Below are 16,841 nucleotides of genomic sequence, written 5' to 3'. Positions count from 1 at the left end.
GCCACAAACTGTCCTGTTTGTTGACCAATAACTATTTATACATTTTGAAAATCTGATCTCAAGATACTTATTTACTTCCAAAGCTAGCATCCATATTTCCATGGGATGGTGCACATGTGAACAATGTCGTGAACAATATGTGCATTTTTTTTTTTTTTTTTTTTTTTTTTTTTTGGAGCAACATGTAATCTCGACAAGCTATTTGGCACAGAAGGCCTTGCTTACATAAGCAAAGCAATGCCAAACCAAGTTCTGCAAGTATTAAAACTGCATGGTGTAGTGATTTGGCACTACATAAATAAAATTGAATAAAAAAGCTTTCAAAACTGCAGCCATTTCTCTCCTCAGAGGTTTTAAAGTCTTATTTATGTGCTATCTCGAAGCCCAGAAATGCTAGATTTACCTAAATGGTTACTGTTCTTTATGTAAAAAGTGTTTAAAAAATGTTAAAAAGTAGTCTTAGCATCAGTTGCATTTATGCATTTAGAAGTTTGAGTTTGTGAGCATTACAAACTGAAACGGTACAAAAAGGTCAGCCAGTGGCAATTTCCTCTGTTCACCCAGCCCAAACATCAATATGTGGAAGAGGACTGCACATCTCAGATTAACAACAATGATCTTGTCGTGTTTGCTGGATCAGAGTGTTTTACACTGGTTGTTTTCCTCAACTAAAACAAAGGTTTGTTACAGTTTCTATGCTTTTTTTTGTGTGCAGACTTTAAGCCTTCCATAATGTAGAAAATGTATCAAAATTCTGCATAGAGATGGTGATGTGTTTAAGATATATATAATGAACGTTATGAACAGAAATTAATTGAACAGATGTGTAAACTATACCATCTGTCACATTTTGTGGCACTAACACAGTATTTAGTATGCGGTTTGCATGTCCACTGCACAAAAAAAACCTCTTGATGTTAAAGTAATGTGATTCACTTGTAGCCACTTGGTGGCAGCAGAAGTCTAGGTTGGTCTGGTAGTGAAAGTTTATTTCAACTGGGGGAAAAACAAAAAAACTGTTCAGTACATGAATTTCCAAAATGTAGCAATGTTACATGATTTCTGATTTTCATGCATTGGTAAGAAATTAACTGCCAAACTCTGCATTATGACCACACAATTTGAAATTGAGTGCAAAAGCACATTGAGTGCTCATTTAGTGTAGAAACGTACTTTAAAAGAACCAGTCCATTTACCATTTACCAAAAGCCCCAGAAAAAAGTGTTTCTTTTAGCACAGTTCGTTCGTTAGTTATGAATGTAGTCCTGTAATTTTTTTTTCTTAAAGCCAAGGAGTAATTTTTGTCTAAGTCCAAATGTGCACTCAGTCATCCCCAAATCAGGATGTGGTATCTTTGTCCTCTCAAAGTCCAAATGTGCTTTGTATTATGACTGGCCACATGCCCTGTAGTCACACTAAGCTAAAGTGCTGCTCAAGTGAGCTTGGAGCTCTATCCATGGAAGAGATGATCCTTTTCATTTAGCACTTTAGGCACATGATGGCTCTTGGGCTCATCACCCCGTGATTTGCTTATACCAAGGTGAGTTTCAAATGATCTCCTTAATGCCGTTATGTTTCACAATTTGCAAACCCCGCAGGGTTGAGCAGAGGGCTCCCCCTAGTGGATGTAATATAAAACAGCATTCACTGCTGTCTCTATTAGGCTGTTTGCTGCAGTGCACGATATCTAATTGCAAAGTGAACCTCACAGCCAAAAATAACACAGGACTCTTCGCATTCCTGATAATTGCGCTGACCTGTTGAGATACAGGCTGACACTTTTGTAAAACTGGTGCAAGAAACGCACCGATTTGCAATATTTGAGGTCAAGTTACACGTGATTGCACCAAAAAAACAAAAACAACAAAAAACATATACTATCTTTAGCACGCATGTAAGTTTCGCGGTGTGGAATTTGGGGTTTATTATAAAGTTATTTAATGGGGTATACAGCGAGAAAAATAAATTTCTTTTTCTAAGTTTACATGTTTTACGGAGCTTGCGTGAATTTCCATTAGCTGTCGACACCCCGCATGATCGTAATCGCATCTATAACACTGCGGGGGTGTTTTGATTATCGCAACTGATAACGCTTGAAAGGCAAAATCACCCTCCCTTGACAATTTTAAAATACTTCAGTTCAAGGAGCTCAATACAATCGGGCGACCGTGCGCTACAAAACGAGCGCTCCCAACATACGCTCAGTTTGAACTGCGTCATGGCGTCGCTGCGTTTTCATTGGACAGTTTCGCAGTGACCCGGTAGCAAGTTATGTATGTGTGTGTGGGGGGGTTACAGCAGTTAGCATCACACTTCACTAGTGAAACTGCCAACGTCAGCTTTGTTAACAGGAAACAGCGGATCGGTTTATGTTATACACCGCCGTGAAAGACCGCATAGCAAAAGGATACAACGTTTCTCTGAGCGCGGAGAGGATGTCTGTCCCGGCAGGAGAGGGATGAAGATGACACCACTGTTGTGGCGACTTGTGTCAGTGTGGCTAGCTGTTGTCTATTGGTGAGTTAGTTTAATTAGTCCCGTTTGAAAACAGTACTGTTGTTTCGCTGAAAAACACAAAATATTCAAACTGCCAAACAGCCCGAGTAAAGATTACCCCAAGGTTAACCTTTACATCGCTTTGTCTGGCTAGCTTGCGTAAACATTGTGGTGTGATGTGGCACCTGGCTGACTTCTGACTTGTTCGCGGACGAGTTAGCTTGAGTAGCTGACTACTAACCAGCTAACTTTAAAGCGGGCTTGAGAAGCGTTAGCTTTAAACGACCTCGCGAAGTTGTTCACTTCATAAAAATGTTACGGTCTAGAAGCTAGAATATGATTTGAATTTTACCAGCCGCTTTAAGTTTGGCACATGTGCGAAGTCTGTCTGAGCTCTAGCTTAACTGTAGCCTTTCTAGAAGACACTGACCAAGACAGCCTGGTTTACATGCACACACGCTAATCTGCTCAGTGTACATCAGTGACAACCCATGCCGTGAGGGATCAGACGTTAGCAGACGTTACACAGGTTTGGTTCATCAGCTGCTGACAGGATTATGGGCCTTGCACGTCAGTCATGTCTGTCCTGTGGAAAGCCTGAGTTTGCTGGGGCTCTGTAAATCTGACACAGAACATTGAGGCCAACATAGAGACAGATGAGCATGAATGTGGGATCTAGTCGTGATTTTATAGGATGGCAACAAACCATCAAACAAACTGCCTGCTGTGCTTCAGACAGAAGGGGAGGGAGTGACATGATGTAATACTTTATTAGGATCTATAGTGGTGATGTTGGCATGGCCTACTTTCAACAGCATCAGTTTAGCTCTCATTTTAGACAGAAGCTTTAAGTGATGGTGCTTTTGCCTTTTAATGTTTATCAGCTTTGTACCCCATGGAAAAGCTGTGGAATTTAATGGAGTTGTTGATGCCAGTAGAGTATCACAGCAGGAAGAGTACAAAACGCCTTTTACCGTGTTAGAGAAACACTGACGTCATGGTATGATGTTTAACATAAGACCCATACATCTGATATACCATGATTTAGTACCTTTTTCTCCATATGTACATTTAGGGAGTGTAGCCGGCTGGTCGCAGCAGATGGCTGCCCCTCCCTGAGCCTGGTTCTGCCAGAGGTTTCTTCCTGTTAAAAGGGAGTTTTTCTTTTCCGCTGTCTACAAGTGGTTGCACATAGGGGATCGTCTGATTGTTGGGGGTTTCTCTCTATTATTGAAGGTCTTTACTGTAAGTATAAAGCACCTTTAGGTGACCGCTTTTGTGATTTGGTGCTACATAAATAAAACTGTATTCAACTAACTTTAATTACTGTATATTTTAAAAACTGGTTCAGCATTTGTTTAAAAAAAAAAAAAGTTTCATTTAATTTTTCTACTAATTTCATAATTTCAAGTCATAAACCACCATGCAGGTGAAACCATACTATGTATCATTTCTTCCTATCAGAGTCACATATCAGACATGATTCCCAAGGACAGTCTGACAAGAGTGAGCACATATACATGATCTTTGCACTTGTGGTAGACGTGTTTCGTCTGTTTCATCTGCTGCAGCGGTCAGCAGTTCACTTCCACATATTAAGGCTGCTCTTTAAAAGTGTTTTTTTTTCATGCTGTTGCATTGGCACTACTATCACTTAAAAACTTAATCCTGTGTTTTGCAAATCCTGCATTTATACGACCCATTTCATTTCTCAAAAATAATAATAACATACAGTATACTGTGTAATACAAACATTTAATGCATTTGCGGTGAGACTGAGCATATCTTAGCTTTTTGAATGTGATGGTGAGTGCTTTAACCATTTGTAATTGGGTAATGAATTATTTAGCTAGCTGTGGCTCAGCACCACTGTTGCTCCTTTGGCATCACACTGTGGTAGATGACTTTCAATTAGAAAACAAATGCTCTGCTGTTCGTGGGTGTTTTTGACTAGTCGAGCCTCACGTCAGATCAACACAAGCGATGGCAGCCAGGCAGCCGGCCAAGTAAAGTACCTGACCTGGAATCCAGAATAAAATCTATGTAATGACCTGGATTGTTGCCAAGTGACTGTTAGAGCGTGGCCTTTGAGGACACCAGTTTGACATTTTCACAGCTATTTTAAGCCTTGTTACTGCTGTTTAGTGTTGTTTTTCTGCCAAGAGTGGGGACAGTCACTGTGACCCTGACCTTCTTCTTTTTGGGATTGTGTCACCCAACAGACTTGTAGGGTTCAAAATAAAGGAATATTTTAATATATGGGTGTATCCAAAATTCCAGCACCTCGAGACAAATGATTTTTGAACTGCAGAGATGTGAGTACCCTAATTAATTTGCAGTTACATCTGTTTCGAATGACATTTTAGACAAAGGAAATTGCAAGCTCTACGTGCTTTTTATAGCTTTCACCTGCTTTGTGGGCGAAAGCGTCATCTGTGTTAGCTGCATGGAGGCCAGCTTTGGAAATGTCATCAGCTGACAGTCCTATTGGCAGCATTTGGCCTTTTACAAGCCCGTATTAGTTAATTACATAAAGTTTTGACTGCTCTTCACTTGATAAGTGAAAAGGTGTCAAAAGATTTGCAAATGCCACAATTAGGTTTTGTTCCAGTTTTTTAAGTTGATGAAAAAAAATGTACATAAACATTTAAAGACATGTTTTTTTTAAATTTGGTTGTTATTCAGAAATATGCACAGTCATCTGAAGTAATCATCATTCCTCAAATACTTTCATCCTTCATCCCACAATTAAAACAATATTAGGATATGAATAACACATGAAAAGCAGGTCTCACAGACAGGTTGAGTAATATGCAGTGTGCTTGAGGTGTGTCTTTTGGCTCTGAAAACATTCCCTGGCTCTGCATACAGATAAGATAAACGGATTCCTTGGGGTACGGCCACGTGAACGCTCGGTGCGTCACACTGTGACACTGGGCTGCAGGTTTCTCCGTTCATGACTCACCGCCCTGAAATAAAAGTGTTGTTTTGTTCGGTTGTTGCAAGAGTTTTAAAAGTTCCTCCCATCCTCAGAATCCGAGCTCTTTGTTTTCCATAAAATGAAGTGACCCTACTTTTTAAAACCGACTCGGTGGTATTGTGGCACTGACCGTCTTTCACTTTGTCCCTTCGCTGCCACAGTTGCTATGTTGGTTGCACAGAGCTGCAAGGAGAGGCCCAGAGCCCTGTGTCCCCAAAGGAGGTCAGCTCGGAAGAAGAGCCTCAGGAACACTCCCATCATCACGAGGTAGCGTTGTGCAATGCTGTACCAGAACTTGCCTCATGGCTCAGAGCTTGTACAGGTCGATGTGATGAATAGCTTTTGTGACTATACACTTCACTATGCACTCCTTTGTTGGTTTAACAGCTCTGGAAACGCCTTGCTGTGCTCGATTTGTAGCAGATTAACAACATTATCTGAATATTTGGACTGAGCAAAGTTTTTTAGCAGCTCACTCAAATTTGGGGTTGTAATAATATCAGTGAAATGTTATTGTGTCGTGACTAGGTCGAGGAAAGCTTGGTCGTACCTGCCCCGCCTTTCCCTGAAAATGAGCCACCAACAGAAGACGATCGTGTCAAAGAGGAGCAGATGCCACAAGAAGTGGGCCAAAAAGAATACGATATGGTATAGTATGACTGCAGCTTTCATTTATATTTAATATAGCAATCACTGTCTGTTATTATACTTGCATGCTGCATGTGAGAATGTCAAAAACATGTTTTAGCTTAGACTTCAAAAGGGTTTTACATCTTGTTTCCATCAGAGCAGCATAAAACTTTCACCGCAAGAGAAGCAATCAAGGTCACGAATGTTCAGGGATATTCAGAGCTTTAAGTGTTTCATTGATCAGTCCAGCTCTGGTAAATGGGCCAAACATATTACCATTGCACTCAACAGCACAAATATCTCTTGTCTTTATCCATCAGGCCTTTGAAGCAGACGAGTCTGCTGCAGAGGTAGAGCTGGAGGCAGACAAAGGAATATCACAACCTGAGCACAGCTCTGAAAGTCAGCATATAGAAATCTCTGTCACTCAAGATCAGGAGCATGGCTCCCCACCGCCTTCCCCCGACTCTGTCGCTGCATTTTCTGCCGAAACTAACGACAGCCCCAACAAAGACAGCATCCCCAAGGGGCAAGTTACTGTTGTCAAATCTCACTGCAGATGTTTGTTTCATTTAATGTTCCTGCTAAAATGTTGTTTTTTTTTCTTTAATTTCAGTGTCCCGGGCGATGCCTTAGATGTAGCTGCTTCTGAGGTCAACGATTCTGACCTGCCTCCAGCTGAATGTGAAGAAGAGAACAATCCATATGAAAATGACAGGTAGGTACAGTTAACATTTCACCCTTTGAAAGATGTTAAAAACAGAGAAAAGAAAAACCTCTGGATGTAGTTAAATAAATAAATTCATTCTCGACTCTCTTTAAATGATGGCAACGATGCATTTTTCGTTACTACAGCAGCCCTCCAGTTGTTCTGGAGAACACTTCCAATGCTCACACTGCAGGTACTAAAGTCCACACTGATGTTCCTCTGAGTTCTCCTGCTGGTCACGGTACGCAGCACCTGGAATCCAACGTCTCGCACACACTCAAGGAGGCGGTAAGGAGCGTGGATTCAGTGTGAACTATTTTTCCTTTCACGTCAGAGGAGCTGTCCCAGCTCTCATTTTCTCATTATCTGTGACAGGACTTGAGCTCCCCTGGCACCACAGACACAGATTCAAGTGTGAGCGCCAAAGACCCCGAGGACATCCCCACTTTTGATGAGTGGAAACGCAAGATGATGGAGGTGGAGAAAGAAAAAAGTACGATCTGAATATGAGTTTTGAAATTGCAGCCATTTCTGTACTAGAATAAACTGCAAAAGTGTGAAAATATATATCTCTATATATCCCCCCCATTTTTTCTCACCATAGCTCAGTCCACTCACACCTCCAACAACGTGGGTTCTCATACAGTGAAGAAGGTCCAGAAGAACTTTAATAACTACGCCTCAGTGGAGTGTGGGGCCAAGATACTTGGCGCTAACCCAGAGGCTAAGGTATAAAATGATGCTTATGTTTTCTATTCACCATGAACTCATAAAATCTGCCTATCCTGCTGGATGTTGACACAGTGACAAATTCAACTCATACTACTTTGTTAATTCGTTCCATGCAGAGCACTTCAGCCATATTGAAGGAGAACATGGATTTATACATGCTAAACCCCTGCAGTAATAAAATCTGGTATGTTGCATCCCTTTCCTTCTATCCACAAATGAGTCAATTCTCTTTTTCTCTCCTCTTAAACCCAATTTTCTATTTTTTCCACCCTCTCTCTGACGCTCAGGTTCATTATTGAGCTCTGTGAGCCCATCCAGGTGAAGCAGTTGGACATCGCCAACTTTGAACTCTTCTCGTCTACACCTAAAGACTTTCTTGTGTCCATTAGTGATAGGTATGCCCAGTGGCTATGCTGTCGGATCTGTCATGTCATCTTTTTAATATCTTCTAAAAGAAGATTACATTTTCAGTATTTTTTTTATTTTTGTTTTTTTTATTGTCATCTTTTTTGTTTCTCGCTGTAGTTTCCAGTGACACCAAGCTGCAGCTTCAGTCATCGACTAATCTGACTGTGCTGTATGAATCTACTTTTGCAGGTACCCAACAAATAAATGGCTAAAGCTGGGAACCTTTCACGCCCGGGATGAACGTACAGTTCAGAGCTTCCCATTGGATGAGCATCTTTATGCAAAATATGTAAAAGTGAGCACTATATTCTTTTTTTTGTTTGTTTGTTTGTTTGCTTGTTTTAATTATTTTGCTATATCTCCCCTTATTCTCTGTTGAATCTGTGCAACAAATTGCTGTAATCTTTCAGTGTAATTACATTACGAACAGGATATTTTCTGAATATGTCGAGGTGAACTGCTCATTCAGTTGTTTCGATCTGCAGCTGACTATTACCTGACTGTACTGTACTGTAGGAGTGGTTTTTTTTCTTTTGTCCCTTGTGGCTTTGCCATTTTGAAAAGTGTTAGAGACGGTGTTGCCATTTGCCTGAGTGACTCAGGTGAAACCAGCATCCTCTCTCTAGTCCTGTTTTTAATGCATGCTGACGTCGCTTTTAATATTTCTCTTTTTCCCTTTTGTCTTGCTTCAGATGTTCACCAAGTACATAAAGGTTAGCTTGTCCTTCTTGTAGTGCTCTGTCGTTGGGTGAACTGAATAGTAAACGTGGAGGGGAGTGTGTTTTGTGTCTAACTGCTGTGATCAGAATGAAACCGAATCAGATCTAACTTGCTATGCTGCCTGCAAACCATTGTAACGTCCAGTGGCTGCTTTTCCAGTGTGTTTATTTCAGACATTGTGAACATTTGATAATTCTCGGAATAATACCCATTATTATGTTTCTCAAATTTCTCTGATTTCCTGGTTACACAGTCTGTCAGCCCATCATTTTTTTTCATTACACTAATTGACTTTATAACAAAATCAATGCTTTGCTGTTGTTAATAACTCTGCTGATGATTTTATAAATCTGCAACACAAGATATGAAATAATCTGAATTAGTTTTGCAATATTTTTTTTTATTTTTTTGTTGTAGGTAGAGCTGGTCTCCCACTTTGGCTCTGAACATTTCTGTCCACTTAGTCTCATAAGGTATGTGAAACTGCTCCTAACGCATAGCATGCAGTGTGAAGCATTCTCAGCTTTTATTTTTCAAATCTATTTAAAGGAAGTCACAATCTGTATATTGCACAAGAAGCAAGAAACCATAACACAGCATAAGCTAGGATAGCATCTGATTTTTGGTACTACATCAAGGTTTTGTTTAGAAAAAGTGGAACTAACCTGTTGGCAGTTATTTCTTGCTTCTGCACAGTTTAAAGATACATTTAAATTACAGTTTCAGAAACTGCTGACTAATAGTTTTTGAGGAAGTGAAAAGTATTTGGTGACTTGGAGCAAACAAGAATTGGTTGCACAAGTTTGAATATATAAGTGTGCATACAGGCTCAAATATGTACACATCTCCCCCCCCCCCATTAGTCTTTGTTAAATGTTCGTTATCAAGTTGCACCTCGACTAGATGATTTTGGTATTCATCAACAAGCTTCTGGCATAATTCTGGCTTGATTTGACTACTTTTCTTGGTAGAGTTCATTTAAAATGGTTAGTTTCCTGTCATGGACCTGGCTTTAAAGCATAGTCCACATATTTTCTACAGGGTTGGAGCTTAATGTTTATGCATTTATCCATTCCTAGACCAGGTCTGATGTGTGTTTGAGATTATTTTTTCAGTTGTGTCCAAGTTGTAACTGTTTAGCTGTTGATTTGAAGTGAAGCTGAAGAATTTGGAATTAGTCTTCCTCCTTCATTATTTCATTAACTATGAGCAGTGAGGTTTCCTGGGTTGTTTCTGAACATTTCCCTCTTATTTGAGTGTGACAGTTTGAAACTTCTGACCACAACTGTAAATTACTTTCAGTGTGACTGTGGTTATAGATTTGGATCCTTATTTTTATGACAGGGTGTTTGGTACAAGCATGGTGGAAGAATATGAGGAGATAGCGGATCCCTCAGAAAGGCCAGATGATCAGGACGACGACTTGGGTAAGAACAGAGGATGTTGTAGCTAAAATTGCTGCAAACTGCTGTTAAAAGAAAAAAAAAAATAGACTAGTTAAACTTGGTGTAAGTGCAGCTTTCAGTACAGTTTGAGAATAATAAATTGGTATTGAAATCATCCCTTTTGAATTTTTTAAAAGTTTTTGTTTTGTGTAAAAATAAGCTAATGTCATAGTAGTTTGCTTTACATTTATATTGGTTGGTGATTTTAATTTCTTACATACATATGAAAGCGTTTAATAACACTCCCTACAGATTATCCCTCTGGATCGGCACCTGGTGAGGCGAAACTATCCAAGAATCTAATTGGATCAGCAAAAGGCAAGTCTGATTTTAAACTCCTACATCATGAAGATGAGTACATTTGTTCTCAAGCTCAGATTGTGTTTGTGTGAACTTGTGACTGATGTTATCATTTGCTCTTCAGATGCTATTTTAAACATGGTAAACAATATTGCTGTCAACGTTCTTGGAGGAGGCACAGAGATGAATGGTACGGACAACACACCATATATGGATACTAACACACTACTGTTTTCTTATTTTACTTTGTCTAGAGTAAACATAATAAAAGCTATCCAAATTTTAAAAAGTTAGGGACCGGTGTAAATGTAAAATTAAAACAATCTGTGGGTTTAAGTTGAAACCCTACCATGCAAATATACAAAGATACTAAGCCTTTGGAAATTTGTAAGTCATTTAACCTTCAATCCAACCTGATCCAACCCGTTAAAATCTCATATTAATCAACAAGGAAAATAATATTTTGATTCTAAAACTACAAAAATTGGTCTCATACTCACAGTGGTAAACACAGCTTGTCTAAAATGTGTTACTGATAGAAAATAAAAAGTACATTAATCAACTGTAATACAAATATATTACATTTAAGAGAAAGATATTTGAATTTCAGCATTTTATGATGCACGTTGTTCTAGTTTTATATAAATACAAGTTTTAAAGCATTTGTTTTTAATTTCTGTTTCACACGCTTTTCTGACACTGTTTTTGGAAAGTGGTTTTGTAAAGTTATTTGCCTTTTCAGTCTTATACAGTGTTCAGGATTGACAAGCTTATTTTTGTTTAGTTTTTTTTTTTCTTTAATCAAAAATGTTGAAGTTGACTAAACTGTACTTTTGAAACTATTTGTTGTTAACGTAAATTTTTCTGATTTTTTTTTTTTTTTTTTTTTTTTCCAGGCAGCCTTTCATCCCAAGAAGTGAACATAACTGAGCCCTCGCAGCCCCTTGAATCCACCACTGAAACTACTATTACTACTACTTCAGTGTGAGTACCTGTCAGATGTACCACAGGTTCACTATTTTACTCCCATTGATTCCCTGTGTTATCTATAGTGTTTTTCATTTTTTAATAGTTAGTAGATTTTGCACGTCCCTCTGAGCCTCTTCACACAAATGCAATAGTACTCCCTATGACCTATGGCGTGATTTCCGATGTGTAAAAGTGAGAGATCGTTTTAAACTGACCACAGGCAAACTTTAATTTAATATTTACGACATTGTTCTCGTTTCTCCAGTCCAGACTCTGAAGATGTGCAGATTTCACAAGACACTGATATCCCTGAAACTGTGGAAAACTCCACCCTAGAGACATCAACCACATCTGATGGTGTCAAACAGGAGCTCCCACCCGTGGAGGAAAAAATAGTTCTTCCTTTAGACAAGGATGAGGAGGAACCTATCAGCTCTACAATCATTCTTCTGGACAAGGAGGATGACTTGGAAGAAGAGAAAAAGGATCATCATGAGAGACAACAGGAAAGCTTAAAGTACTGCCCTCCAGTTCCTTCACTTTCTTCTCCATGCTCCTGTGCAGCTTCTCTTCTGGAGTATTTCCAGCAGCAGTGTTCTGCCTCACTATCCAAACACAGGGAATGCCAAACAGTGGAAAAACAGCAAATAATTCCTTCCACCCAAACACCATCTTGGCACCCACCTACGCACTCATCTGCCCCTCCCGAACCTCAGCAGCACCCGAGTGAGCTGCATCAGCTCCAAGACAAAGAACAAGCTTCTGAGCAGGAGCCAGAGAGTGAAGCTGTAGAATCGGAGGTATCACAGCCTCCTGGGAACACAGAAGAATCCGTATCTGGATCTCCTCTGCTGGAGCCCAGTCAAACCATGAAGCTCCCCAAACCCAGCGATCCTGATTCATTTGCAGCCAAACCTACCCATATTGTGGAAACACCACAGCTGTCCACCTTGGAACCGGCAAAGGAGCCAGGGCCAGAGAACAGCCAGGATGTGCTGGAGGAAGAAGAGCACATCGAGCCTTCGGCTTCTCTCAGTAGCTCTGTCCCTGTAAAACCAAGCACCAGTGTCACAGCAGACGACATATCGGTGACACCCCCAGAGGAGACGCTGGAGATTGATGTCACTCAAGTAGAAACAAATGTCCTCATTCAAACCCAAGACAAAACAGATCAATCTCCAGTCCCTGCACCCACAGGCTCCCCTCATTTAGAGCAGCAGCCTGACTCAGCTGTTGTACCCGAAAGCAGCACTGCTTCTTCTGAAGTATCCCCCCCTGCTCCAGAACCTGCTACAGAACCTGAGCCTTCTGGCGGTCACGCAGCCATCGCAGATGCTAAAATGGAGGATTTTGCAGACGACATCTCAACATCTTCAAGTGGCAACGGTCAGCTGCCTCGCCCATCCTCCCCAACTCCGTCTTCACCCACCTCACCGTCCCTCTCGGACATCTATGCAGATCCCCCTAATGGCACAGAGCAGAACGGGAACCCGGTGCACAGCTCGAGCCAGAAAGAGTCGGTCTTCATGAGACTCAACAACCGCATTAAGGCCCTGGAGATGAACATGTCACTGAGCGGACGCTACCTGGAGCAGCTTAGCCAGAGGTGAGGATGGTGGAAGGACAGGAGGAGTGAGGAAAACAAAAATATAAAGTTTGTTTTTGTTAATGAGCTGAGGTTACAGTGATCCCTTTTTTTTTTTTTTTTTTTTTTTTTTTTTTTTTTTTTGTTAAGGTATCGAAAGCAGATGGAAGAGATGCAAAAGGCTTTCAACAAAACCATCATTAAACTGCAGAACACTTCCAGAATTGCAGAGGAGCAGGTAAACAATAACACACAGTTTTCATGCAGAGATGCCATAAATGCTTTTTGTCTGACTTTGAGTTGGCTGCTTCTTTCCAAAATGTTTTCTTGCAGTTTGTATTGACTGTAGAACAGCCACATGATGTAGCACAGGGGTGGGCAACTCCAGGCCTTGAGGGCCGGTGTCCTGCAGGTTTTAGATGTGTCCTTGATCCAACACAGCTGATTCAAATGGCTAAATGACCTCCTCAACATGTCTTGTAATTCTCCAGAGGCCTGGTGATGAACTAATCCTGTGATTCAGGTGTGTTGAGCCAGGGTGATATCTAAAACCTGCCGGACACCGGCCCTCGAGGCCTGGAGTTGCCCACCCTGATGTAGCAGCCGCCTCCAAGGTTTAGAGCCCAAAGAGCTTTCCTCAAAGCCAAATCCAAATTGCGCTAATCAATATTTTCTATTAGCGATGGCTCAAACACCTACCCTTAACTGGCTTTGCAATTCCTCGCAACTCAACGTGGAATTCAGCTCATTGTTTTGTTTTTATGGCCCATTAACGCACCGTTTACTCTAAGTTAGAAAGAGGGCGAATAGACCTATACGAGAGTTGTCAGGTGGGCAGGAGCACAGCTGCACATGAATGCTAATGTTGCTCCGTATTTTTGTGGTGCAGTCAGTAAAATAATAACAATGTTTCAGTTTCATGTAGCTCATTGTTTTAGCTTATGACCACAGTAGATTTCTTTGGTCCACTACAGAGGACATAATTAATAGACTGGGTATCAGGAGCAAATGAAGATATCAGATTTGACCATAGTTTAAACACACTGGAAAAAAACAGAGTGGCAAAAATAATTTCAAATTAGTCCCATTTTGCACTTTTGTTTCAAGTGTTGCAATAAAAAGTCAACATCACAAAATTGTGTTTGGAAGAGAAATTTGCGTTTGTTTGCTTAAACGTGCATCCATGACAAACTCAAAAGGTCACGCACTATCTCCAAGTGAATAAAACAAACACTTATTATACCCCAAAATACTTACTCATCATACTTTTGCATATCATTTCAGTGACGTGAACCTGTGCGGTTGGTTGCTAATGTGTTGCCTTTTTACGCCCATAGGACCAGCGTCAGACTGAATCCATCCAGTTTCTGCAGGGCCAACTGGAGAATGTGACTCAGCTGGTTCTCAACTTGTCTGTCAGAGTCAGCCAACTGCAGAATGAGGTGTGTGCAACACTCCGGGCACAAAGCCGTCATCTGCAGTGCTTTTTTTCCCCTGCCTTTTCTCAAATGGAGTAAATTGAGTCTTTTCACTAAGTCATTAGGGTGCACTGGTGCTCTTGCTCATTAGGTGCTTTTACATGAGGAGAAGCTGCTAATATTTAACCAACTTTATAAATACACCTCACAGTGTATTTATAACACTTTTTGTCAGAGTACTTTCTGTCCTCATCATCAACGTATCACATGTTACTTAAAATCAGTTTCCTGCGTTCCAGGTATCAGACAGGCAGAATTACCTGCTGCTGTCTCTCATCTTGTGTCTGTGTCTCGGCCTTCTGCTGTGTGCCAACCACTGTCGCCTCTCCACTGTACCTCCAACCACAGAACCAGAGCCACCCTCGCCTAAGAGCTACACCTACTGCTGTCCTGAAAGGTACAAACACAACTTCTGCCACCTGAAGCCATAAGTGGAAAGAGAGCACTTCAAATGGGCTCTTAGGAGCTGTGAGGAGAGGTTGCAGTGCAATGAGTGATTTTTACTCATTAGGACAATTTGAGTTGTTCATCAAGATATCTTGATAAAGGTGGTGTGTGTGTGTGCTGTCTTTTCCACTAACCATTAATACACTGAATTTTATCCTTAGCAGACAGTTCTCCTGCTGTGATGAACTGGGTTTGAAGAGGAGTGCGTCCTATCCACTCATAAACTCTTACTCATTCCAGTTAGCCACCACTGAAGGTAAAGTCGCACCACATAACATAGAAAGTTTTAAGAATCTGCTTTTTATTTTGCTAAAAATCGCTAATCAGTTTGTAGAAATTAACCTTTTTTTCTGTAACAGGCCCAGAAATGCTGCATGCAGAGGGAACAGAGAGTCTCTATCCAGCAAACAGAAAGGTGTGTAATGCTTTTAGTAGTGTGGTTTGTGGGGGAAGGGGGGGCTTGGCCAGTATATCAAGATGTGTGTTGAGTTTCAACACTGTCAAAAAAAGAACTCGCAAGGAGATGCAATATTGAGTATTGTGCAGCATGGAAACCCCACCAATGGGGAGGTTTTACTGAGTTCAGTAAGCTGTGAATGATTGTAAATTTGCAACTAGTAAACTGAACGTTGGGGTTTAGCACAATGCACTGGTGTTGTATTGTCACAGTGTAATATCAGGAAGGTATTAATCCTTTTACCAGGGTATCATGATTAAAGTGGGTCTCATGTTTCTGCCTTGTCGTCTTCTTTTCTTATACAGAGGAGACGTCGTAAGATGAAACTCCTAGAAAAGGTGGAGACTCTGAAACCCTCCTTACATTCTTCTCCTGAGCTGACCAATGGAGTATGCAACGGAGCGCCTGTCACCACAAACCCCATCCCCCTTACAAAAAATTTACTTCACCCTACGTTTAGAGACTCACCGTCAGAGGGCAGCTCGGAGGGATCTTCTCATTCAGACGACCCCTCTTTCTGTGGCCTCACCACAGCCTGCTCTCGAATCTGTGACGGCCTCCCTCCACCCAAGAGCCGGGCAGAGAAACGGGCATGGCGACGCAGGCGTCCTAAGCCCAGCTGCGCGGTGGTGGATTTTCTTCACGCTCCTCGGAGGGACAAAAGTGAACCGTTGCCCATTTCGACCATAGAAGACATCTTAAGGAGGAAAACAGAACCAAGCACTAAGACATTTGTGGCGCTCTCAGGTCCCGTCTAACTCAAACAGTGACACAAACTCCCCCCTCACCTACTGCTCAACTCTTTCTAAAAGAGGACATCTGTTTACTTTTGTGGTCAAAGGCAGCTTTAAGCTTCAACGCGAGACAATCTGTTCGCTCTTAAAGTTCATTTTATTTTCATCGTCACTGTTCAGTTCTTATCATTTGCATTTGTTTTACTTCAAATCAAAAAAATGTCTTCCCAGCTTTCCATTAAAGCTTTTTCCTCTTTTGGTTGTGAATAGTGAACGTGATTATTGACCCAACAGGTCTCAAGATGTCAACATCTTATTTTTGTTGTTGTTGAAGGAATTTCCGTGTTTAAAATCCAAATATCATGTGACCAGGAATCAAGAACTGAAACAATTATTTGCTGTGGCTAATCTCCCTTTCAAAATAAAAGCATAGGAGTTGCTGTGTTACTTCAGGTAACATTTGCCCCCCCCCTCACCAAAAAAATGGGTTAACTAGCTTATTACTGATACTGGGTTGGACTTCCCTTGTGCCTTCAGACCTGCCTTAGTTCTTCATGGCGTAGATTCAACAGCAAAGAAACATTTTTGGTCCATATTTACATCCAAGTTGTGTTTATGATTGAATCTCCTATTCGTGGTAAGTGGATTGAAATCTAGTGACTGGAGGCTGTTTGAGTGCAGTGAACTCATTTTTATGTTCACACAGTTTGAAATGTGTGTTATCCAGATGGAAGCAGCCATCAGAAGACGG

The 16,841-nt window shown here is 40.9% G+C and overlaps 1 protein-coding gene across 3 annotated transcripts; it reads left to right on the top strand.

The window, feature by feature from the left end:
* The first annotated feature begins 2,245 nt into the window (after positions 1-2,245).
* LOC116314765 (SUN domain-containing ossification factor-like) lies at positions 2,246-16,357 on the top strand. Of its 3 annotated transcripts, none has more exons than XM_031732910.2 (24): positions 2,246-2,517; positions 5,638-5,743; positions 6,005-6,124; positions 6,427-6,635; positions 6,723-6,824; positions 6,962-7,103; positions 7,191-7,308; positions 7,420-7,544; positions 7,664-7,731; positions 7,835-7,942; positions 8,145-8,250; positions 8,648-8,668; positions 9,093-9,148; positions 10,020-10,102; positions 10,373-10,438; positions 10,545-10,610; positions 11,317-11,404; positions 11,655-12,995; positions 13,125-13,212; positions 14,312-14,416; positions 14,692-14,849; positions 15,064-15,155; positions 15,259-15,314; positions 15,662-16,357. In XM_031732910.2, exons 1-24 carry the CDS (start codon positions 2,459-2,461, stop codon positions 16,112-16,114), a joined length of 3,936 nt encoding a protein of 1,311 aa, XP_031588770.1. In that variant the 5' UTR covers positions 2,246-2,458; the 3' UTR covers positions 16,115-16,357. The 3 variants fall into 3 exon arrangements, with proteins under 3 accessions (XP_031588770.1, XP_031588761.1, XP_031588778.1); XM_031732901.2 differs by having other exon boundaries at positions 15,061-15,155; XM_031732918.2 differs by lacking the exon at positions 8,648-8,668 and having other exon boundaries at positions 15,061-15,155.
* Positions 16,358-16,841: the final 484 nt, after the last annotated feature.

Source organism: Oreochromis aureus, linkage group 18, assembly GCF_013358895.1.
Source record: "Oreochromis aureus strain Israel breed Guangdong linkage group 18, ZZ_aureus, whole genome shotgun sequence".
NCBI lineage: Eukaryota > Metazoa > Chordata > Actinopteri > Cichliformes > Cichlidae > Oreochromis > Oreochromis aureus.
The sequence above is the reverse complement of the archived record's forward strand: the minus strand, read 5'-3'. Positions and strand labels throughout refer to the sequence as shown.

What these genes read in the sequence shown, in the direction of transcription:
- LOC116314765 (XM_031732901.2), top strand. Translation starts at nt 2,459, where the DNA reads ATGAAGATGACACCACTGTTGTGGCGACTTGTGTCAGTGTGGCTAGCT. An exon ending in TGGCTAGCTGTTGTCTATTG is followed by an intron (nt 2,518 to 5,637) that starts GTGAGTTAGTTT and finishes TCGCTGCCACAG; the next exon opens with TTGCTATGTTGGTTGCACAG. An exon ending in ACCTACTGCTGTCCTGAAAG is followed by an intron (nt 14,850 to 15,060) that starts GTACAAACACAA and finishes TTTTATCCTTAG; the next exon opens with CAGACAGTTCTCCTGCTGTG.